The sequence below is a fragment of the Diaphorina citri genome, unplaced genomic scaffold, assembly GCF_000475195.1.
Source record: "Diaphorina citri unplaced genomic scaffold, Diaci psyllid genome assembly version 1.1 scaffold252, whole genome shotgun sequence".
In the NCBI taxonomy this organism is placed as follows: Eukaryota; Metazoa; Arthropoda; class Insecta; order Hemiptera; family Psyllidae; genus Diaphorina; species Diaphorina citri.
The window spans coordinates 135,148-160,377 of NW_007377689.1; the positions used below are offsets into that span (position 1 = coordinate 135,148).

The 25,230-nt window shown below is 36.2% G+C and overlaps 2 protein-coding genes across 4 annotated transcripts; one reads left to right on the plus strand and one right to left on the minus strand.

The window, feature by feature from the left end:
- Positions 1-1,770: 1,770 nt before the first annotated feature.
- Positions 1,771-15,387, plus strand: LOC103506651 (centrosomal protein of 104 kDa). The gene is made up of 15 exons (XM_008471047.3): positions 1,771-2,070; positions 2,668-2,832; positions 3,135-3,370; positions 4,735-4,909; positions 5,196-5,407; positions 5,882-6,126; positions 6,667-6,810; positions 7,208-7,304; positions 7,713-7,963; positions 8,365-8,502; positions 9,058-9,189; positions 9,410-9,623; positions 13,521-13,735; positions 14,679-14,728; positions 15,263-15,387. The coding sequence occupies exons 1-15, from the start codon at positions 2,037-2,039 to the stop codon at positions 15,385-15,387; spliced, it is 2,433 nt and encodes an 810-aa protein (XP_008469269.1). The 5' UTR covers positions 1,771-2,036.
- Positions 9,846-24,974, minus strand: LOC103506642 (60S ribosomal protein L36-like). 3 transcript variants are annotated; one of them, XM_026821653.1, is made up of 4 exons: positions 24,891-24,974; positions 11,270-11,412; positions 10,459-10,593; positions 9,846-9,962 (listed from the first exon to the last, which is right to left on the minus strand). In XM_026821653.1, exons 2-4 carry the CDS (start codon positions 11,396-11,398, stop codon positions 9,879-9,881), a joined length of 348 nt encoding a protein of 115 aa, XP_026677454.1. In that variant the 5' UTR covers positions 11,399-11,412; positions 24,891-24,974; the 3' UTR covers positions 9,846-9,878. The 3 variants fall into 3 exon arrangements, with proteins under 3 accessions (XP_026677454.1, XP_008469259.1, XP_008469260.1); XM_008471037.3 differs by lacking the exon at positions 24,891-24,974 and adding an exon at positions 12,075-12,149; XM_008471038.3 differs by lacking the exon at positions 24,891-24,974 and adding an exon at positions 12,013-12,107.
- Between the last annotated feature and the right edge of the window lie 256 nt (positions 24,975-25,230).

Sequence of the window (25,230 nt, forward strand, 5' to 3'; positions counted from 1 at the left end):
AGATATCCCTACATCAGAATCATGCAAACCATTTGAATATGTACGACCAGGTAGGTGTTATCTAACGAGTGGTGTAATGGTAATCAATACAGGAAGGTCTGGGTTCATATCTCACATTTGAATCTTTTTGAGTTCGGAGAGAAATGCTTAACAGCCACCTTCCTGCTCAACAGCAGGTTGCCTCATGGACAAAGGATATCAAATGATTTTGACAAGAAGATAATGAGCTAGTGGTTAGGATCTCAGCCGTATGATCTTCAATTTAACAAACATTCAATTGAACTGACAGCGTAAGTCCCTTAAGTAGTCGAATAGGTAAATGTACTTTCAGAAATAAAGTCATACTAAGCAGGTATTTCGCCTGTAAACACGAAAATACACTACACACACGGACCATTTAGGTATTTTGATATACCTATAGAATCTAGTGATGTAGAAACTACCTACCTATACCTACTTTAAAACTTCTGCCAGCATTAGGTCTGAATTTCTGAACTAGACATCCCTCCCCGTTAAAGCAAGAACTTTATTGCAAAGCGTGTGATATTGGACACGTCATTATAAAAATAAATTGGAAACTAAAAGCACTCAAAGCCAATTTGAGTTGTGATTTTCTTACGATTCTAAATTCGCAACCAAGCCATGAGGTATGTGAAATTAAGTAGGTACATCCGTTTCCTCTTTTAAAGATCCTCCCATAGGTACCTACACACTTTCAGAGTTGCCTCTTCTTTTAAGGTCAATGACCCGAGTAATATTTTCCTATTTACAAATAATATGTACATAATAATCATGTTCATGTAGATAGGTACCTAAGTAAATATTTATATAAAATTTATATAGCCTGAAGTGACTATAAATATGGCCCCAATTTTTAGTGCCAAGTAATTTGTTTGGCTTAAAATAGTTAAATAGCAAACCATAGTGAAAATCGGTGGTAAAGAGCCTACTTGTCTATCTAGCAGTAACTTCTACAAATCTACACGTTGAGCCGGGAAGTAAGTTAAGGTTCAGGACAACTTTGCCTAAGATTATGCAGAAATTATTGCCTTGACCTTCGTACGCGTATGACGAGAGGTATTTTAGATGAGAAATCGTGTTAATGTTCTGTATAAAGTTGTACAAAAACCAAACATTCCGGCCTTGAATATTGTTGGTAAAAACCACGTAAAAAATCAGAATTAGGTATGTTTGAATTTGATCCAAACATCTAGATATTATTGATTATCGCTAGTTACAAGTACCGACACCTTTTATCACCATTGTTTACTAGAAGTTACCAACTATATACGTACCTAGTTACCATTTTTCATTTTGTTAATTTGTTTCTCTCCCTCAGATTGGTGTGAAAGGTACCAGGCCACTATTTTGTCATAATGTTACCTATTTACTTTGTTATTATCCATGTACAGAAGATTTCCTTATAACTTATTAGTCTCTCAATGATCCATCATACTCTTAAGGTTAAGGAAATCAATAAAATTATAGTTATCTATTTTTTAAATAAAAACCAAACAGTTTTATCCATGTCATTATTTCGTAAGGAAGTAGGTGCCTGCCTAACAGGTATCTACATGTAAGCGATTCATTGAAAGCCCATCACTTCACAAGCGTAACTTTTATTACTTCCCCCAAAACACAAGTCCCGACCTCACAATCACGAAGCTCATAAGCTTCGTTTTCATTTGAAGATATCGCCAAGCTTTGATATTTTACAACAGAGAAGAATTCGCCACAGATCGTAATGGGGGGGGAGCACTGTGTGGGGTGGTAGCTGTGGGTGTGGGGTGAAAGTAAATGAAAAGCCAAGGGTGTGTGGAGACAGCGTTCTATAAGGGAAACATTTTTCATTCGCGAGTTGTGTTGAAAATTCGCAAGAGGGAAAACCAAACTCAGTTTTTCTTCATTTTCGTCTTGTCATCTTGTGATTTCCAGTTAGTTTCAACAAAAATATACACTCCCGTTCATTTTTATTTTTTTATACACACGAATTGTGACCTCTCTTTTTTTGTCAGCATTTTTTGTAAAGTTGTTCCATGAAATTAAAATTCACAGTCATCTATTGTTCAAGTAAGTATTGGTATTGATAAATCATAATTATATAGTATCCAATTTCATAGAGTTCAGGTGTGATAGTAATTTCACATCTAGATATTATTTATTTCAAGTAAGAGGAGTAGTGCTCAATATATTACGGAGGTAAACAAGAGTACCTATGACCAGATGTTCTGTGAAAACTAAATTGATTAGGGTTTGGTCCCACAGGAATGGACCATTTCTTTGAATTCTTCAACTTGATTGATTTAAAATGAATGGATGGATGAAATAAATTAGTTGGGAATCTTCTTACCTTTATTATTTTTTTTTTCTCTCCTAATAAGGCGCTTTAACTCTGGAATTAGGTACCGTTAAAAAAAAAAGAATTAGTATCAGAGAGAAGGAAGATAATAGGATAGGAGGAAGCCAGCCGTTCCGAGAACGAACCTCTTCTGTTTGGGATAAAATTCGCCCTGGACGGGATTTGAAATCGTAACCCAGCGCTCACAAGACAGACGCTTTACCCTCCAAGGTGGCTGGCAATTCAAACTTCGATAACACTTTAATGAGAGATAGACTAAAATGAACATTAGATCTAGACGTTTTTCTAATTTTGATTCTAATTTTCAGGCGAAGATGAGCAATTTCCACCATCTGAGCTGAATCATCATGGCCCTACAGTTAGAGGCTGGAAGTCACAGAAGCATTGTTCTTTTCCTCAAAATCTTATACTCAAATTAGAACGAAGTGCCATTGTTAATCAGATTCAAATATTAGCTCACCAATTTCTCATTCGTAAGTAAAGCTTCATAATATGTAGGTAGTAGATTTGTCATACCAACTTGTAAAATGAGGTTTATAAACTAAATGAAACCTATAATTATCTAGGTCTATCAGCATTACTACCAACTTGTAAAATGAGGTTTATAAACTAAATGAAACTTATAATTATCTAGGTCTATCAGCATTACCTACCTATGTGAGGATCTGAGGATTATGACTATTATAGGCTATGTACTAAAAAGGAATGGGGTAGCTCTCCGCCCACGCGCCAAGTAAATATAGATACATGATTACATATTTGATGTATGTTTCAGCGGAAAGAATAGATTTATGGGTGGGACCCGAAGATCATTTATCCACTGAGAAAGAAGTTGAGATCGCCACAATGCCATTTGATTTCCTAGGATACATTCTACTGAGTGATAATAGCGCCACTCATTTTAAAAGTCGAGAACTGAAATCAGTTTCACCTCTAGATTCAAATCTGACGTCCTACGTGAAGATATCCCTACATCAGAATCATGCAAACCATTTGAATATGTACGACCAGGTAGGTGTTATCTAACGAGTGGTGTAATGGTAATCAATACAGGAAGGTCTGGGTTCATATCTCACATTTGAATCTTTTTGAGTTCGGAGAGAAATGCTTAACAGCCACCTTCCTGCTCAACAGCAGGTTGCCTCATGGACAAAGGATACCAAATGATTTTGACAAGAAGATAATGAGCTAGTGGTTAGGATCTCAGCCGTATGATCTTCAATTTAACAAACATTCAATTGAACTGACAGCGTAAGTCCCTTAAGTAGTCGAATAGGTAAATGTACTTTCAGAAATAAAGTCATACTAAGCAGGTATTTCGCCTGTAAACACGAAAATACACTACACACACGGACCATTTAGGTATTTTGATATACCTATAGAATCTAGTGATGTAGAAACTACCTACCTATACCTACTTTAAAACTTCTGCCAGCATTAGGTCTGAATTTCTGAACTAGACATCCCTCCCCGTTAAAGCAAGAACTTTATTGCAAAGCGTGTGATATTGGACACGTCATTATAAAAATAAATTGGAAACTAAAAGCAATAAAATTTCTTATCATCAAATAAATTGGAAAAAAAAGTTCGACATGAAAAACAAAAGGTCATTGAAGTTTTCTTTTTTTTACATCAGGAGTTTTTTTTTTTTTTTTTTTTTTTTAACACACCTATCCTGCCCGAAAAAATCAATCATTCATCCGTTGCTACCTATTTAAATTAAATTTACCTGCCACGCCCAAATGGAAAACTAGCAAGTAAATACTTCTTCAGAGGAGAAAATGCTTCAAGTTAGATAATCGTAAGATAACAAAGGAATATCGTGACAAGAACAATGATGGATTTATAGCATTGTGTTGTTGGGAAAAGTATTCCATTTTACAAGAACAGAGTGTTTTTACGAATGAGAAACAAAGGGGATTGGAATGTAACGTTCATTTCGTTAACTTTTACAACTCTTAGGAAGGTAGATATTTTTAAAAATGACATTTTTCTCTCTGGATATCCTAACTCAGTTCTATTGCAGACGTGTAGACCTCACTGGCACTAAGAACACTCACGATGGGGGTCAAAAGAAAAATTCCTTTAAGAACCATTTATAAAATAAGAAAAAAAAAAAATACAAAATATTCCAACTAAGGGGCGGTATTAGTGCTTGAGGCATTATGTATTATATCATATACCCAGTTGTACTTTGGTACTCGATTTTGGGACTGTCCTCGATCATTTCATAGGAAAAAAATAAACTAAATCCAAAATGTTCGAGTCAGAACTTGAACATTTCTTTGTTCGATCAATGAAGAAAATCTATTGTACCTATTTATTTCACTATCATCATGAAGCACATCCTTAGATGAAATCGCTATGATTCACAGGTGAGCATTGTAGCAATTCAGATTCTGGGCGAGGAAAAGAAAATAAATGGAGAGGTAATAGACCGACCTACTTATACTTCCACTTATGAGGATTTGTCATTTGAAATGTATGTCCATGAAGATGTTGCTGACACCATAAGGAATTTGGATTTGAAGAAACAACAGGCTGTAAAAGGTGAAATGAAGTTCTTTGGAAACTATATCTAATACATATAATTTTAATAAAATGTGGCACCTATAGGTAAAAGATGCAATATATTTTAGGGAGGAGATGTGACCTCAAAAAAGTAGGTAGGTAAGTAGGTACTGAAGATAAAATAATATTGTAAACCGGACATTAGTACTCGTAAATATCGAAGTATTGGCATTTCCATTGTTTCCAAACGCAGGCCATCACTTTTCCATTTTCCCTAGAAGGTTGCCAAATTGATTTTTATTTTATTATTATATATTTTTTTCAGAAGAAAGATATGAATATGCAAAGAAATTGAAATCAGTTATGCAGGAGCTGAGAACAGCGGGTGAAAGGTTGGGAAAGCTAGACTTGGCTAAGAAGCAAGCCATTCAACAAGAAGACTTCACTCGAGCCAAGAGAAAGAAAAATGAAATGGAGCAATTTAGGAATGAAGTTTATCTCAAACTGAGGATATCTGAATTGCTTGAACCAGATGGGGTAGGTATATGCATTTCTAAACTATTTATTACAAATAGGTAGGTACTACCTATATTTTAAGACAATAAATTGGAGAAATGTTACTTGGAAAAATCTCTGATAGCTGCATAACACGAAGGCCTCACCTCGTACAGGGGACACTAGGTAGTCGATCTAATGGCCTTAAACTCCACAGACGGGAGTCTAGTAACATTCTACTTCAAATTACACTTTTATACAGCTAGACTGACTAGCAAGCTGGACTGAAAGTACCTATAGATTAGGTTTGGTTCAGAAAATCTCTCTGGCTATCTAAAGAGGCAATCGCTCGAGCATCATGAGCACGTTGCCCTCTGGAAAGATGTTGGACGAATAAATGAAAAAATCCCATTAACTATAAGTGATGAAACCGTCTCGTTTTCTTATTAGACTGGTTTACTACCCACTTTTTAGGGGGCAAATATTTATACAGTATTTTCATTTTCCATATTTCAGCCCCTGAATGAGAACGATTTAGAAACCCCCTGTGATGAAGTTGACAAGTCCATAGTTCCTGATGAAGCCAGAATCTTCGTTCACCTCTCTGAAACCAAAATCTCTCATCCTTCCTGTCCTACACCTAATTCTTCCAGAAGAAATGAGATAAAACCGGATTTATCCTACAATATGCCAGCTTCCCCTTTGCATTATGCTGAACACCGGGATGTGCCTGTAGCCAATTCACCAAGCCCACAACACCAGTGAGTGGCAGTTATTCATGATAAACTTAGAGTTGTACATGATGTACTGATGTACACTAGAACAAAATAGCGTAGTCCCTAACTCCTCCCAGGCCCACAATCTTATTTAAGTGAAATGTTTTCTCTAAGAATGTTTGGAGAGTGTTCGGGCCCAGTCCCCGATCATACTCACAGGTACCATGTGATTACAGACTCCAGCCAGAGAGTAGACGAAAGCAAATACTATGCTGAACACCGGGATGTGCCTGTAGCCAATTCACCAAGCCCACAACACCAGTGAGTGACAGTTATTCATGCATCATGCTAGATAAACTTAGAGTTGTACATGATGTACTGATGTACCTAGTACACTAGAACAAAATAGCGTAGTTCCTAACTCCTCCCAGGCCTTTAAGTGAAATGTTTTCTCTAAGAATGCTTGGAGAGTGTTCGGGCCCAGTCCCCGATCATACTCACAGGTATCATGTGATTACAGACTCCAACCAGAGAGTAGACGAAAGCAAATAATCAATGTTCCTCACAGCTCTCACCTTGTTTCAGAAATTACGACTCACGATCTGGCAAAGGTCACGCCATTATAGTTCAACCAATCAGAACATCAGGAGAAACCAGGAGAAATAAAACAGTTACGCCTTTGAATTCATACGAGGCCTATGATGATCGGGCTATAGCCACTCAAAAATGGTACCTAAATACCTAGATACCTAGGTACTTATTATGTATTAGGTCCTAGTGATGCACTTGCTAAGACATCCTCTATTCATCTCTAAGAAGTGACATCAAATAATTGAGTAAGAGAAAGGCCTTACCAATATTCAAAGATATTAATTTATTATTTGTTGTTTTTTTTTATATTGTAAAGATATACATACCTAATTATAATTTTATTACGATCGTAATTAAGTTAACTAGGTAGGTATAAGAAATTAGTTCGGAAAGTAAGTAAAAAGAAATTTGCAACAAATTCCTTATTTGTGGCAAAGTATAGATTTTATTTCTAAATTTCACCGCTAAAATTTAGAAATAAAATCTATATGTAATCTATTGTTTCATTTCCATATTTGTTGTTTCATTCCCTCAGCTTCCAGAATTCTCGTGATACTCCCGCCACTTCCAAACTGAATGAAAGAGACAAAAAACACGCAGCCCTACCTATCAGTGTGTTTGGTTTACCCGTGGTAAGTTTTTGTTCAGTAAAAACCATTTTCTATTAGGTATCTAATTTATTAATATCTAGATGCAAAGCGGAATCTCTTTGGTGGAATAGAAAAGTAGCATAATAAAAATTAGTTCAACAGTAGTTTGATTAGGTCTGACAGTATGCGTTCCTGTCATACTTTTATCTTTAACTTTACATCTAGCATCTTCAATTCAAGTCCTTCAGTGTAACCACGACAATAATATTTGATTCCGTTTTCGCCATGGAATAGAAAAGTAGCATAATAAAAATTAGTTCAACAGTAGTTTGATTAGGTCTGACAGTATGCGTTCCTGTTATACTTTTATCTTTAACTTTACATCTAGCATCTTCAATTCAAGTCCTTCAGTGTAACCACGACAATAATATTTGATTCCGTTTTCGCCAGATTGAGAAATTTTTCTCCAAGCACTACTCGGACAAAGAAGAAGGTCTTCGCCTCCTGGAAGCAAACTTACGGGCTCACATCCGTAGTGAATTTTGTAAGTCAGAAGCGGACATCGAACTCCATTCCCCCAATAAGAAAGCTCGTGCTGCTACGTTTCTACTGCACAGGGCTTTGAGAGATAAAGTCTATGTCATTTATAGTGTCGCCTGTGAAATAACAAGGTTCTTCTTCACTGAATTTGTATGTGGAAGGTAAGTACCTACATACATAAGGATTAGGACGAACTTCGGCAACGCATATTTTGCGCAGACCGTCAATATTTTTTGTTTTGCTTTCATGGGCTGAGGCGTTTTCTTTCATCCAACATACCCATTAGGTACCCAACCAATATATCACTTTGCAAATCTGAACCAGAGCTTCCTGGACCGGCCAACTTAAATGATCTTGATTCGATGAGATTGTTGAAACGGGGGGCATTTTTTTTTTTTTTCTTTTTTTTTCTAAGCTCTAATCAGATGTCTGTAAGATTTTTTCTTTTTTAATGTGGATCGACATGGGTTTGAAAAGAAACGTAGGTACTATCTACGAACTAGACGATATACCGAAAAGATCTATTCTCTAATCTTCAATTCTTTATCGCTTTGATTTCCAGAGTTACGTCAAGTGAAATCGCCAAATGTGTAGAAAAGTTATTGCCCGAGTTGTTAACGAAGAGTGGAGACACAATGCCTAGAATTCATACAATAGCCATTCACACTATTTTGAGTTTAGCAGATGCTCCGTCAGTAAGGTATTTAAGAGAGCAATATGAAATCGTGGTTGCCAAGTTATCTAGTAATGTAGTAATTTTGTGACAGCAGATAACTAGTCTGGAAAATGGTTACGAAGAAAATGAAGCATACTTATCTCGTGGAAAAAAAAAAACCATTCTCCTAACAGGAAATTTTGATTTTAGTATTCCTTATTGCATACTCACTATATTTTTTACGGCGGACATACAAATTTAGATGGGATTTGTGACAGCAGATAACTAGTCTGGAAAATGGTTACGAAGAAAATGAAGCATACTTACCTATCTAGTGGAAAAAAAAACATTCTCCTAACAGGAAATTTTGATTTTAGTATTCCTTATTGCATACTCACTATATTTTTTACGGCGGACATACAAATTTAGATGGGATACCTAAATGGATATTTTGACATCTCCACTAACTAAAAAAAGTAGGTGTTATTCGTATATACCTACCTATTGATTTTTACTTTCTATTACAATAAAGTATTCTATGTATTGAGTTCGTATTGCAATCAGTTTAATTTTTTACTTTTCTTATTTTGTCTTGTTCAGAGCACTGAATATTATTCCAACTCATTTGACGAGGTGTCTTTCTTCAAACATACATCCAAGGTTGGCGCTGAGCAGATTAGAGATGGTGGAGCAGTTGATTTTGAACCAAGGCATTTCTACTAACAAACAGAGGTAAGTAAGCTCCTAGATTATTTTACACTTATTAAACCGGTTGCATTGAGCGATCTGATTGGATTAAGATTAGCCACTAGAAACAACGAGTCAAGTTCTAGGCCGTGGGTTCGATTCCCCCCCCGAGCGATCTTTATCCTAAACACATGAGGTTCGTTTTCAGTACGGCACTGGGCAAAAATAAAATGAACTAAAATTCCTGTCCCATATTTTCCCGCAGTGGTATGACTTGTCGAACATTGGCAGAGTTAGGATCCTCTGGTCTTCATCACCCAGCCGAAGCCGTGAGGAAAGTAGCAGAACGAATCCTGATCCAGGTTTATAAAGTAAATCCTCGTCTAGTTCGGAAACAACTTCCTCCTGATGATGACGTCACGAGGAGAAATATTCTGTACAGACATTTGATGCAGGAATTTGAGAACCTGGATTCTCAGGTATTTAGTAGTTCTGTATTTAGGCTGTCAGCTTAAAACAAGATGTCCCATTATGTACGAGTAGGTACACATGCAGTTTACCTAATAGAGCGCCTCTTGCCATGGATACAATTTTGTTCACAAATAAATTACAAAACAAAGGTCCTAATGAAAACTCTGAGTTGCTAACACCACCACCACCACCACCACCACCACCACCACCACCAGGAGAAGGTTTATAAGGAATGGGGAAAGGAAGGGAGCTTAGGAATCTATTTACTTGTGAGCAGCCTTTCTCATTTGAGTGAGAATGTTGGAAAGTTCCTCACGCTTCCTCTTGGCACGGATGTGTGTGCCCAACTGAAATCAGAAGAATGAGAAATAATAAATAACTAGATCCTGTAAGAAAATGAAAATAACCAAGTAGTATAGTCTCAGTCATTCTGACAGTTGTTGAGAGAAGCTGTACAACTTTTCACTATATATTGTACCAAAAAGGACATTTAGCTAAGTCACCTGATCCAAATGAAATGCATTTCAACATAACAATAAAATACTTTGTGGCTTAGTACTAAGTTTGTACCAAGTCAACATGATACTGTTGTGGTAAAAACTTTCACACTTTACAAAAGTTGTGGGTATTTTCTGGGATAACTAACTGTTATGCAAGTTGCTTGATTCATATCAATGAAGGAGGCTTTAGTGATGAATATGAATTATAATATTACTCAACCTCTACAACTACCTGAAAATGGCTACTTTCCCTATCACGTATAATATCTCTAGTAGCGCGGTCAAACTTTCTTGACTTGGTGGGGCAGAGCACTACCGCACTCCTTAATACATATAAACTTACTCTTCTCTTCAAAAATTTGAGTGCTCTCTTATCCTTGGACACTTTCAACAATTCCATAGCTCTCTTCTCATAAGGGGCATGTCCGCACACTTCACGCACCAAGTCACGGGTGAATTTGGTGTTCTTGGTTTGGATCTGAAAAGAGGAAGACAGTGAATTAAAGCTTGTTGTTGACTTAAAAAATGTTTTCAAGTTTTACAGAAGACTTTCTACTGGTATATAAGATATCTACTTGCATTAGATCCTTACATTACAAGGGGTATGCAATTGAAATAGAAACCCCTTTCCCCCCAGGTACCTCTAGAAAAGTCCCTTAAATTTTACAAAACTAAAGTTGAGTAAAAAAAAAGAGTGTTTCACAGCCGTTTTTATTTAGTAGCAATGAAACAACTGCTACATTAGACACATGAGGCCTGTGTCATAGCATGCCCATCCCGTAGTGTGCCTCTCATCAGATGGGCAAGAAGAGACACAATACTTCCCATTTAGGTACTGGGTCAACACAAGAACACCAGAAAGTAACCCGTTGAAATATTTGCAATCAAAAAACAAGTACAAATTTTTGTCGATAGTGGGATTTGAACCAAAGACCTTCTGCATGGCAAGCAAGCGCGTTACCACTGGGCCAACCGTGCTATATCATGTTTTTTTTTTCTTCGTCTTCTTCTTCTTCTTCCAAATGTGCTGTAGGCAATGTAATTTAAGAGAGTGTTCCCAATTACTCACAAAACAATTTACTTCTAAATGACCAGTGGGAACAGGCTACAGAATATCTAATAAATTCCTTATTTTAACCATATAAGGAACTTACCCCCTTCAGTCTGGATGGTCTCATTTTGACAATTTTGCTTGTCTTCTGTGCGAGGGAGTTGGCCCATTTGATCTTGGTATTTCTGTGTCCCTTCTTGAGACCTACAGCTAACTCGTATCTTGGAGCCATTTTGGACTGTACTCCTGAAATAAGAGCAAAGATGATGGTGAAAAGGTACAATCTACTCTTCTTGGTTGATTAACAAGTAACTTACCCATACATCTAAATCTAGCCCCATGTAACCTATTTTTTTCTCTCTCTCTCTCTCTCTCTCTCTTGTTCTTAAGTTAGTACGTAAGTTTGACTTGTGTTTTAAAATTTTGTGCAAAATTTATAAACTTTAAATAAATATTTTTTTTTTTAGACCTTTTCATGCAATTCTGCCTGGTCAGAAGATCAAAGCCTATCAACATGGAACTATCACTGCAGATCTTGGTGTTGAGTTTATGATAGTGAACATTAATGGTTCTTTTAGAGATATCTAGTTTCTCATAGGAACCATTACCTGGATGGGCTTGTATTTAACGCTTTACAATAATTCCACTACCTTAGAGCTAGATGACAGGTTTCCTAGAGCTCATTTTAACCGAATTGGCAAGGAATCATGTTTGATACAGAATTTGCCTTCAGGAGAGGGGCCATTTAGACAACTCTAGATATCAGTGTCCTGACGTACAGTGATGATAGAAAAAAGGTTGAAATCCCTGGAGACCCCTGCTTTCAACCCTAAACTTACCACTTACCGATGGATTTTCCTGATTCGGATAAAAAGGGATAAAATAAATATATTTTCTGGAAAACTCACCTTCTCTTGTTTTCTAATTTTCTTCCAAAAACTTCAAAATGCAAAAAAATTCTATTTGTAAACAAACAAGCCGTGATCGAATAATATCTCTTTTGAGTTCGTGTGTCTTCGTTTTTGTTCCCTACACGCCTCGTCCATACGAGTAGTGCACTGTTTTTTTTTCAAGCTGACTCCACACGTGCATAAAATAGTAACAGGGCGAAATCCACTAGTTTATTGATGAAAGTATGTACCTACATATTTTATTTCATTGACATCGTTTTTTTTTTCTGACAACTATACGTCTTTTTTTTAGAGGTTTGACAGAGAGAACTGTTACTGCTAAGGTCTTATAATTCCAAAAACAAAGAGATGAGGTAGACAAGATAAGAGAAAGCTAGCTGTTCTGAGAACGAACCTTATCTGTTTAGGATAAAATTCGACCCGAGCGGGAATCGAACCCGCGACCTAGCACTTATAATACCCTCCAAGCTAAATAGGCTGGATATACACAATTACACATATGCAGCATTAATCTTAACTTTGCATCTCTGTAGTAACTGTCATTTCAAAATCACTTCATCAGAAACCACACAATAATATGTGCTGTGTATTAGTATCCTTAAATAAATAAAAAGGCTTCAAAATAGTTTTACTGAGGTATAAACATTTTATTAGCATAAGTTCGTTTGTGATTTTAAACATTCTAGAGAGAACTGTAAGAACAGAGAGGTTTTATCATCCCAAGATTGAAGAAAGAAGGACAGATAAAAGCCAGCTGTTCCAAGAACAAACATTATGTTAGAGATAGAATTCACCCAGGCGGGAATCGAATCAGCAACGTAGCACGTACAAGAGAAATAGAAAAGTCTTTAAAACATACAGTGCGCCATGTAAAACACCATCTTTGCATGTCTGGTTGAAGACTGAAAAACCTCAAATGTACAAGTATATTATGGGGCACAACCAAATGAAAATTTTTTTCGAGATAGAGTCCTATTCCGATGTAAAAGTACCCAAAAAGTGCATTGGCGCACTCAAAAGGTGCTAATGGAACTACGAATCCTATTCTACAGAAGTACGTACTCCTCTTCTTCTTCGTCGTCTTCTTCTCCTCCTTCTACTACTTCTTCTTCTTCTTCTTCTTCTTCTTCTTCTTCTTCTTCTTCTTCTTCTTCTTCTTCTTCTTCTTCTTCTTCTTCGCCTTTTCCCATGTTCAGATTGGGTCGGCGTTTGTCGTCGGCCTCTCAATCAGCTTTAGAGTGATCGCTTTGAGGCCAACTGGTTTTAAACAAAATTTTTTTTCCGAGTATTCCAAACCTCGGCTGGGATTGAACCCACGCCCTCCTGTTTTCCAGGCGAGCGCCTTGACCACTACACCATCGAGGCAGGATTAAAAGAAGGAATTGGTATCGGGTCTCTATTTGTACTGGTATTTTTACTTCTATTTTTATTTTTTCCCCCCAGAGTAAAGAAGATTGGCACACAGGATCCAAGCTGGTTCGATCTAACAGCGAACGTTCCGGATCCTTTACATCTTCTTTTGCTCCTATTCGTCCTTCTACCAGTGGAGATGTTAACATGTACACAACATCTAGTAATAATCAAACCAACACTTCAACGCCTATTCATTCCTCTGATCAGAAAGGTGCTAATGGAACTACGAATCCTATTCTACAGAAGTACGTACTCCTCTTCTTCGTCTTCTTCTTCTTCTACTTCTTCTTCTCCTCCTTCTACTACTACTTCTTCTTCTTCTTCTTCTTCTTCTTATTTGCCTTTTCCCATGTTCAGATCGGGTCGGCGTTTGTCGTCGGCCTCTCAATCAACTTTAGAGTGATCGCGTTGAGACCAACTGGTTTTGGCCAACCTTAGGTAGACGCTGATCAACTCTCTGTACAATTTAATAATAAAATTCCAGCCTAGTTAGCTTAGTTGGTAGTGCGTCTGCCTTGTAAGCGCTAGGCCGCGGGTTCGATTCCCGCCCGGGGCGGATTTTATCCTGATGGGATAATGTTCGTTCTCGGAACGGCTGGCTTTCTCCTATCCTGTCTTCCTTCTCTCCTCGATTTCGGGACGATAAGACCATAGCAGTTAAAGTTCCCTCTGTCAAACTCTTCGATTTCGGGACAATAAGACCATAGCAGTTACAGTTCCCTCTGTCAAACCTCTAAAAAAAAATAAAAAAAAAAAAAATCTTCCAAAGTAGCTGTATTACACTGGCTGTACTTTAATTGATAACATAGATTGTAGATTGGTATGTGTTTAGCTGTTTAGCTATGTCCAATCATATCCACCTAAAACATAGGCACTAATAAAAATTTCGATTGCAAAAATATTTCAACGGGTTACTTCCTTGTGTTCTTGTGTTGACCCAACAAATAAATGGGAATTATTGAGTCTTTTCTCGCCCATCTGATGAGAGGCATACGACATACTACGGGATGGACATGCTACGGCATAGACCACATGAGTCTAATGTAGTTATGTAGCAGTTGTTTTATTGCTACTGCCTGCCACTCACGCTTCAGATCTTCTGACAGACCACGGTTTCACAGACCTAGGTCTTTGCTAGGGCATAAAAAAACCGCTCTGAAACACTTTTTTGTGTTTGGTGTTCCACAGGCAGTGTATATTTTGCCAGATAAAGTCCGACCAGTACAACTTTTCTCCAAGCACAGAGCCGAAAAAAACTTCGGCCCCGTCGGGAATCGAACCCGGACCTCCTGCTTGCAAGCCTAGTATGATACCCACTCGGCCAAGGAGGTTGTCCTATAGTTATTACTCTTTCAAAGTAATTGCTCATAAAGCTGAGTGGTATTTAGCATGTCTTCATTAGCATTTATTTGGACCTCTAGTATTTAGCAAAGAGACGAAAAAAGTGTGGCGCTCTTAACTGAAATAAAATCTTACATGAATCGCAGGTTCTCGTTTCCTCTAATTTACATCTCTTCGGGGTCACCAATTTACCCTGACACCTGTGAGCAACCTAAGACGCGTTTCGTTATTATTTGAACTCATCAGTTAGACTTCGCTTTCATCAGGTGTTTGGCTAAACAGGTGACCCCGACGTGATGGAAATTAGGGGCTTTTTGTCTGGCTAAAAAAGTTTGATTCTTCCAAGAAACACCCCATCACTCGGCTTCGGAATGGTTGCTACATTATTTATTTCTCCTTCTGAAATATGCTCTGGTTTCCTATGGTTTCAGCTTATGATCCTTCCACCAACAGATGTCCTCTCTGTCATAAGATCATCGGACTGGGCGAAGACAATTGGAGAGACCATTTGACAGGGTCTGAAATATGCGTTAAACACCCACGTCGAATTCAATAAAACAAAGAATACACTATATTATAGCTTTAATATGACTAATACCGATACCGATTCGAAACAACAGTTAATACTGTTGAAAAATCTAAATGAGGACCCGGTTTAGAGTCTCATTTTGCTCGTACATATATTATATTGTGTTGCTGCATATGACTAATACCGATACCGCTTCTAAACAACAGTTAATACTGTTGAAAAATCTAAATGAGGACCCGGTTTAGAGTCTCATTTTGCTCGTACATATATTATATTGTGTTGCTGTGCGATTTGTTCTAGTCAAATCTAGTCTATTGTAATGAAAGTTAATATGTTCCTTAATATTCTAATTATGTAAAAAGATATGATTGTAGGTATTTTACATGATTTTCTTGTACCTACTTTTGTGGTTGTGTCAAAAAGAAAATAAAATAATAACAATTATTATTATTACCTATACGTTATTGTACCTACATATTGCAATTTCAGCTTTTTCAATATTTTCTTCTGATGGTGATAGAGCTAAACGACTAAGGATAGAATTAGAGTTGAGTCTAAATGGGCAGTTAATCTGAATTTCTTCTCTCAATTCTGCTTTATGGTCGTTGTCTAGCATACCTTAAGGATAGAATTAGAGTTGAGTCTAAATGGGCAGTTAATCTGAATTTCTTCTCTCAATTCTGCTTTATGGTCGTTGTCTAGCATACCGTCCCTGAGCTACCTGAGCTAGAACTATGTACTTTATATACTTATCCTAGTTTGAAGGTCTATGCTAGACATAGCTAATTTCTTTTTAATATAGCATGAACCATGAACTTCCACTAGACAATCCCCAGCGGTTATGTTGAAAGTCTTGAGTGCACCCTATGAAGTTGTTTTCAAGGGTCCGTTATTATCTTATTAGATTACACATATCAACGGTGTAATGTTCAAGTTAAATGGCTGTAGGTAACTTGCGTAGGCACTATTTCAATTTTAACCTTCTAGTTGCGTACTAAAATGAAAAAAAGATGTTCGATTGATAACGTTAAAAATTCAACTGTACTTGTTCACAAGTTACGTCAATGGAATATTGCTATAAAAGGAGCTGTCACAAATGAGCAGTGACCAGTGTTATTATAGGGTTAGGTTAAACGCAAAAAAGAGCTTTCACAATATGAGCAGTGACCAGTGTTATTATAGGGTTAGGTTAAATGCAAAAAGGAGCTTTCACAATTTGAGCAGTAACCAATGTTATTATAGGGTTAGGTTAAACGCTAAAAAGAGTTTTCACTATTTGAGCAGTGACCAGTGTTATTATAGGGTTAGGTTAAACGCAAAAAAGAGCTTTCACAATATGAGCAGTGACCAGTGTTATTATAGGGTTAGGTTAAATGCAAAAAGGAGCTTTCACAATTTGAGCAGTAACCAATGTTATTATAGGGTTAGGTTAAACGCTAAAAAGAGTTTTCACTATTTGAGCAGTGACCAGTGTTATTATAGGGTTAGGTTGAACACAAAAGACAAGTACAGAAATAATAGCAATAGCGTTCATGTTCAAAGTTTGTTCCTATACATATTAGGCCTATAGAATACAAAGTTATAGCATACTGTATAGGTACAGTTATTTTTGGTCACCCTGTTCGTTATATACTTATTTATTTCTAGCATACCTACCTATTTAATACATTTAACAAGTACCTATGTTTAGACAGTTTTTTACTCCATCCATGATGTGTCGGGTTATTCATTTTGTCTATGCTAAACATAGCTAATTTCTTTTTAATATAGCATGAACCATGAACTTCCACTAGACAATCCCCAGCGGTTATGTTGAAAGTGCTGAGTGCACCCTATGAAGTTGTTTTCAAGGGTCCGTTATTATATTAGATTACACATATCAACGCAACGGTGTATTGTTCAAGTTAAATGGCTGTAGGTAACTTGCGTAGGCACTATTTCAATTTTAACCTTCTAGTTGCGTACTAAAATGAAAAAAAGATGTCCGACTTGCGTACTGTAATGGGTCTTTTTTGTTCATTTTTCAAAAGGTTGAGGGATTTTTTTTATTAATATGGGACAAACACATTCCCCAGTTTTCCTGATTTTGCTCAAATAATAAGGAAGTCCTTTTTATATGTTTTCGAACCCTATACTAAACCCAATAACACACAAAAAGTTGATCATTTGTGAAAGATCTTGTTGTGAATGTTGTGTACTACCTAACCCTATCATTCCCAGAAAGTTGATCATTTGTGAAAGTTCTTTTCGCGTGCTACCTAACCCTATCATTCCCAGAAAGTTGATCATTTGTGAAAGTTCTTTTCGCGTGCTACCTAACCCTATCATTCCCAGAAAGTTGATCTTTGTGAAAGTTCTTTTCGCGTGTTACCTAACCCTATCATTCCCAGAAAGTTGATCATTTGTGAAAGTTCTTTTCGCGTGCTACCTAACCCTATCATTCCTAGAAAGTTGATCATTTGAGAAAGTTCTTTTCGCCTTCTAGAATTATTTCGTGGGATATAATAAGGGATTTTTTCTGTGTGACCGAATTTTGAGAGGTATTTTTCCCCAGTCTACCTTGTTTTTCCAGTACGCAAGTATAGTACATCTTTAGTACGCAAGTAGTACTCTCTACCTGAAAATTTAGTACGCAACTAGTACTGCAGTACGCAAGTAGTAAACATCGGGTTAGGTTAAACACAAAAGACAAGTACAGAAATATAAGCAATAGCGTTCATGTTCAAAGTTTGTTCCTATATTAGGCCTATAGAATACAAAGTTATAGCATACTGTATAGGTACAGTTATTTTTGGTCACCCTGTTCGTTATATACTTATTTATTTAAGGTAAATACAGGGATCCTTTCTCCTGGCAACATAGTGACCATAATAAGCAAATATCTACACGAGGAAAATGAGTATCACGCATAATAAAATTGTGCTAATAAAGTTTTATGTACACAAAGTTGGCTGTATTTTAGTGGGAACTTATAGGCATTAATGATAGGTATGTCTTGTACTCCTTCGTTCCTATCTCGCTATAACTTGAGAGAAGTACCATAATTGGCCAGGCTCCTTTTTAGGATGTGTTTGGAGATGGAAAGAAATCGTGAGTTCTGAATAATCTATCTAAAATCTTAACAAAGATTGAGTTGGGACCCAAATCGGATGATTTGGGATTCTCGGACTCATCTGGTGTTCCTATGTACATAGTTGTTATATTTTTCCCATGAGTTGGGACCCAAATCGGATGATTTGGGATTCTCGGACTCATCTGGTGTTCCTATGTACATAGTTGTTATATTTTTCCCAAATATCATTTTCAATACACGTCAGATGCCTTTGAAATCCATAGTTAAAAATAAAAGTACGTAATGCTTTATTTAGACTGCCAGCTAGAACAAGATGTCATTATGCTTACAGTTGGAGCTAGGTAGCCTCCGTGGCCAAGTGTTACTAAGCTTATACTCTAGAGGTCCCGGGTTCGATTCCTGGCGGGTGCTATTTTTTATTATTTTTTTTGGCTCTGTACATGGAGTTCAAGTGCACTCAGCCTCGTGGGGACAGGTGAGTAGCTACTTTAATCGAGTAGCAACCAGTGGCGGCATTATAGGCTCTGTACATGGAGTTCAAGTGCACTCAGCCTCGTGGGGACAGGTGAGTAGCTACTTTAATCGAGTAGCAACCAGTGGCGGCATTACTTACTTATCCGGTTATACAGGCCGTGAAGGTCCAAAACCTGCTCTGATGAGCCTTCTCCACTTATGATACGAGTAGATGAAAATTAATAGTAGAGAAGACACTTAGCAATGCTGTGATGCCCACAAGAGTTGTGAAAAAGCTCTTTGCTTTATCACAAAGATTCAGAATTGATTGATTTTTTTGCTTACAGTTTAGAGAATAATTTTGTTTACAAATTGAAAATTGAGGAAAGATGAATAAAGCAATAAAGGCGAGTGTAAAAATAAAAGCTTGAAATTTTTATAGGCAGTAAAGTAAGGTAAGGAATATACATAAATATAAGGTAAAAAAAATAAATAAAAGATGTTTAGGCAAAGTTTTTAGGTAGGTTACCTACTTGAAGGATTTTCTAAAACCCAAGTTGCTTGTTGCGGTCACGCGAGTGTAAAAATAAAAGCTTGAAATTTTTATAGGCAGTAAAGTAAGGTAAGGAATATACATAAATATAAGGTAAAAAAAATAAATAAATAAAAGATGTTTAGGCAAAGTTTTTAGGTAGGTTACCTACTTGAAGGATTTTCTAAAACCCAAGTTGCTTGTTGCGGTCACATCATGAAACAAAATAGAAAGTATAAGGAGAATATAATTCCAAGAGGACCAAAGTTTCTAAGATGTCTACAGCAAGTTCATTCAACCATGAACTTTGAGGTTGGGGGGTATCTCAGGACAAGCAAGAGGTTAAAAAATGTAACAAACAGAAATTCTCGCTGGCTCCATAACAACTTGTCCATCTGTCTATGCCAAATTTATGCAACGTCAATGAAACAAGCTGGGTCCGTCCCTCCGGGAATTTTTTAGCCCGTAGTTTATTCGATCGTGGTTAAAGAAATACCTAATATATACCTACCTAATTTGTTTATATTCAGTTTATTATTATTATTTTTATAGATTTGATTTTTTATTTTTCTTTCATGTAATGATTTAAAATCAAGACTAGAGCCCATTCTTCCTCTTAATGAGGTAAATACAGGGATCCTTTCTCCTGGCAAAATAGTGACCATAATAAGCAAATACCTACACGAGGAAAATGAGTATCACGCATAATAAAATTGTGCTAATAAAGTTTTATGTACACAAAGTTGGCTGTATTTTAGTGGGAACTTATAGGCATTAATGATAGGTATGTCTTGTACTCCTTCGTTCCTATCTCGCTATAACTTGAGAGAAGTACCATAATTGGCCAGGCTCCTTTTTAGGATGTGTTTGGAGATGGAAAGAAATCGTGAGTTCTGAATAATCTACCTATCTGAAATCTTAACAAAGATTTGTGATGAATTTCAGAGTAGATCATCACACAGTACCTAAATCTGTTTTACAGATTGGTTAATTATTCTATCAAACCTAAGCATGTGCCCTTCTTGAGTCGAATAGCAACCATGCCAGTGACATTACAGTGGAACCTCGATATAACGAAGAAAAGTCGATTTCCCTTCTCTTCAGAGGCAAAAACCTCAGTATAGCGAAGGAAAAAGAATAGATACAACGAAGTAATTTGGGGCACGAGCTCGAGAAAATTACCTTAGTATAACGAAATTGCAGAATTTTAACCTCAGTATAGCGAAGTGATCTTTAAAGCGAGTGGAATTACCTCAGTATAACGAAGTTACTCTGATTTTTACCTCAATATAGCGAAGTAAATCGATATAACGAAATAGTTTCGATTTTGACCTCGATATAACGAGAAATAGATACTACAAAAACCTCGATATAAGGAAATTTTGGGCATTTCCCTTGAACTTCGTTATATCGAGCCTCCACTCTACCAGTGTAAATTGATGCTATCGAGTACCTACCTAGATGAGAATTAATAGTTAAGGGTGCATTTAGTAATGCTGTGATGTGAAACTCAAACTCAAGTGGACAATAATTTGAAAGTCGTTACCTACTACTTTTTTTCCTTAATTTAAAGGAATCTGGTTTTGGTATCAATGAACTCGGCATTAATCAATGTATGTATAGGACCAGTTTTTTTGCTCTCTTCTTCTTCTACTGCCTTTTAGGAAACAAAATTCAGAGCGAAATGAGTGGATGTGCCAAAAGTACCGGTCACATTTCCGCCGTAATTTAGTACTTTCCAAGTTTTTAACAATTTTCTTTAGATTTATTTATTCCCAGTGTTCCTTTCAAAAAAGATACAGGTATAGGTATACCTCGAATAATGATAAAATAAAAGGAAAAATCTGGAAAAAAAGTACTGCATGTTATCTTTCTCTGTAGATGTTGAGCAGGGGTGCACAAACTAAAGGTGACCGCGGGCCGCATTCATTTTTTAGCTGTAAAATAGGTATAATTTTGTAGACAGCATCCAATCTTAACGACTCCCTGCCTCCCCCCGGTTTTAGTGAAAATGAATCAGAAGTAAATAGTGCCGCTGGCAAATTTTTTAGATTTTTTTTTTTTTACGAATGTGTCCAAAGCTCGTCAATTTCAACGTATTTTTTACCTGATTCAATACACAAAAATCAGAAAAATTCAACCTTTCAGAAACACAAAATGATCAAATTTCAAATCTACAGGCGAAATTTTTCCAAAAAGTATGTATCTGAAGCTTGTCGTGACTTAATTTTTGACTTTATTTATTTCAGTCTGACATTCTATACATAATTCTTAGATTCTCCCTACACCTTTTTTCTCCACATTACAGCTGAACACTAAAAGGACCAAAATATCTAAGGTATAGCTCCGCGCCGCAGGCGAAATTTTTGAAAAAAAAAAAATTGCATATCAAATTCAGAAAAATAATAATAAAAATCTTCTTACCACATTTTCATTTTTTTCCCCATCTTTTTTCTGTTTTTAATTGATTTTTCCTTAAAAATCGAAATGAGCTCGCGGGCCGCACAAAAGGAGTTGGCCGGCCGCAGTTTGTGCACGCCTGATGTTGAGAATGGTGGAAGTACAAAAGCTGTAGTATCTTGTCTGAGGCAATGACCTTATGTGAACAAGTTTATCAATTTATTTCATACTGAAATTACTTCAGTACATTTTGATGCACTTTTTTACTTTCCTTATCCTATAGGAAGGAAAGTAATGTAATCGGGTCAAATTTTCGATGGTCAGTTTTTAATGCCAAAACACGTTTAGGACAACACCGAGGATAAGTCCTTCTATGGGGACAGACAGACCGACCGACCGACTGACAGACACCGAAGCGAATACAATAGTCCGTCCCTTATACCTTTTTATTACTATTGTAATAATAAAGGAAAGGGACTAAAAAGGAAAACCAGCAAACTTTTTTTTTATCTATATTTTTTCAAAGTAAAAAGTGGCTTTTATTTGTTTGATAGAGATAAATGATTAGTACATCTCACGAATTTTAAAAGTTTCTGGTATTGAGAATGGATGTCCAAAATTTTATTTCTTGAGTTAATATTATGATCATAAACATCGAATATAGAGTATGAAAATAACAACTCAAAACAGGGCGTTATACCTGAGAGCATTTTGTTTGTTAAAAAAAAGTGATGTTCAAAAAGTTATGCTCGTAGGTATAAGGTAATATCATTTTTTTTTTTTTTTTTTTTTTTTTTTTTTTTTTCGTTGATGCAGATTAGCCACAAAACATCAGAAGTACCTACCTACCTAGCATATTATTTTCATTTAAGTAAGTAATTTTGTTATTCAGTACCTTGTACTTTGTACCTTGCTACGACCTAGTACTTTGTATAATTCTCATTTTAATCTAAGTACTATGGGGAATTTTCAATCAAGTAAATTGAATTTTAGGAAGAACGAACTATTCATGAATCCTCGGGAGTAACATTTTTGTGGAAGGTCTCAACCTAAACCACAACAGACATAAATAGTTACCTACCTATGTAAAAATTACAAAACCTATGTAAAAATTGCAAGACCTATGTAAAAATTACAAAACCTATGTAAAAATTACAAAACCGAATCCAGGTCTTGTGAGTTTCATCAATTTTATTAACTAGAAAATTTCCACTAACTTGAGTGTTTTACGGGGTTCAGAAACCACATTGCCATCGTGATAAAGGAACCATTTGCAGGTTGAAAATCTCATATTTGAAAAAAAAAAAAAAAAAACGTCTTCGTGAAGTAGAAGCGATCTATTTGGATTTCACAGAACTATTTCTAGTATAATTTATTATCTATGTATGTGCTATGTACTCTACTATATAGGATGCTTCAATAACTAGTTGCCTCGTCTTTGGTCGGTTCAGTTTTTTTCCTTCTTTTTTGCATACCTTCCTGACAGTGGTGTAGTGGTCTATCAACTAACATAACTGAGAACCAACCAATTATATCTACTGACTTTCGACATCAAGAACTGGATTGAGAAGTGTATATTTTGGTGCATAGTTCAAGTTAGAAGCCAATGATAATATAATTCAAGAGACTAGGCACCTACTGTCAAGATCGATCACAGCCTGATTTCCTTTGACCTGTCTCTCGAAATCACTATCAATTTAGTTCAACAAGTAAGTTAATATACAATCCAGCTTTCTTAAAATCTTAAACCCAATAGCAAATCAGGGGTCTAATTTTTACAAATTAATTATTCATGAATCATCAAAGGAATAAGTTTGTATTAACTTATTTGTTGGTACACACACTTGGTAAAACAATTCAAACACTAAAAATGATTTTGGGTGGTATACAATCCAGCTTTCTTAAAATCTTAAACCCAATAGCAAATCAGGGGTCTAATTTTTATAAATTATAATTATTCATGAATCATCAAAGGAATAAGTTTGTATTAACTTATTTGTTGGTACACACACTTGGTAAAACTATTCAAACACTAAAAATGATTTTGAGTGAGTAAAAACACTTGGCTTTATGTTTTACGTATATTTTTTTATTAAATTACAGATGGATCCATTTCGGCTGTTACGCCATCATCAGTGAATAATACACTGATGATGGCGTAACAGCCAAAATGGATCCATCTGTGATTAAAAAAAAAAAAAAAAAAAAAAAAAAAAAAAAAAAAAAAAAAAAAAAAAAAAAAAAAATAAATCTACTATAGCCAGGTACGTAGCCAAAACCAAATGTCAACCCAAAGCAATCACCCATTCACCCTAGTTAGAGTTGATTGAGAGGCTGACGGTCTGTACACGGGAAAAGATGAAGAAACAGGAGAGGGCCGATTTAAGTAACAGGGATATTTCTTTGGTCAAGTGATTAACTCCATACACGTAAAGCCCAACCTGAGACCCGAGGCCTAGGTGTAGGGGTGAACAGCCCTAAAGGATGGGTTAAGGTACTACGAATGTACGAATCTTGACTAAGAAAGTACGCGCTATTCAACTATTTTGCTTTTTTTCTTTTTATGTAAAATAAATGGTAATTTTTTAAGAGGTTAATTTTTTAAGAGGTTAGATATATAGAAGGGAATTTAGACCTTTTCATGCAATTCTGCCTGGTCAGAAGATCAAAGCCTATCAACATGAAACTATCACTGTAGATCTTGGTGCTGAGTTTATGATAGTGAACATTAATGGTTCTTTTGGAGATATCTAGTTTCTTATAGGAACTATTACCTGGATGGGCTTGTATTTAGCGCTTTACAATAATTCCACTACCTAAGAGCTAGATGACAGATTTCCTAGAGCCTATTAGCCGAATTGGCAAGGAATCATGTTTGATACAGAATTTGCCTTCAGGAGAGGGGCCATTTAGACAACTCTAGAGATTAGTGTCCTGACGTACAGTGATGATAGAAAAAAGGTTGAAATCCCTGAAGACCCCTGCTTTCAACCCTAAACTTACCACTTACCGATGGATTTTCCTGATTCGGATAAAAAGGGATAAAATAAATATATTTTCTGGAAAACTCACCTTCTCTCGTTTTATGTTTTCTTCCAAAAACTTCAAAATACTTCAAATGCAAAAAATTCTATTTGTAAACAAACAAGCCGTGATCGAATAATATCTCTTTTTGAGTTCGTGTGTCTTCGTTTTTGTTCCCTACACGCCTCGTCCATACGAGTACTGCACTGTTTTTTTTTCAAGCTGACTCCACACGTGCATAAAATAGTAACAGGGCGAAATCCATTAGTTTATTGATGAAAGTATGTAGGTATTTTATTTCATTGACATTGTTTTTTTTTCTGACAACTATACGTCTTTTTTTCAGAGGTTTGACAGAGAGAACTGTTACTGCTAAGGTCTTATCATT

Excerpts from the sequence above, each read along its gene's own strand:
- LOC103506651 (XM_008471047.3), top strand. The coding sequence starts at position 2,037 with ATGAAATTAAAATTCACAGTCATCTATTGTTCAA. Across the intron at positions 8,503-9,057 it reads GCAGATGCTCCGTCAGTAAG|AGCACTGAATATTATTCCAA; the intron begins GTATTTAAGAGA and ends TGTCTTGTTCAG. Across the intron at positions 13,736-14,678 it reads ACGAATCCTATTCTACAGAA|GCAGTGTATATTTTGCCAGA; the intron begins GTACGTACTCCT and ends GGTGTTCCACAG.
- LOC103506642 (XM_026821653.1), bottom strand. The coding sequence starts at position 11,398 with ATGGCTCCAAGATACGAGTTAGCTGTAGGTCTCAAGAAGGGACACAGA. Across the intron at positions 10,594-11,269 it reads GACCATCCAGACTGAAGGGG|ATCCAAACCAAGAACACCAA; the intron begins GTAAGTTCCTTA and ends TCCTCTTTTCAG. Across the intron at positions 9,963-10,458 it reads TCAAATTTTTGAAGAGAAGA|TTGGGCACACACATCCGTGC; the intron begins GTAAGTTTATAT and ends TTCTGATTTCAG.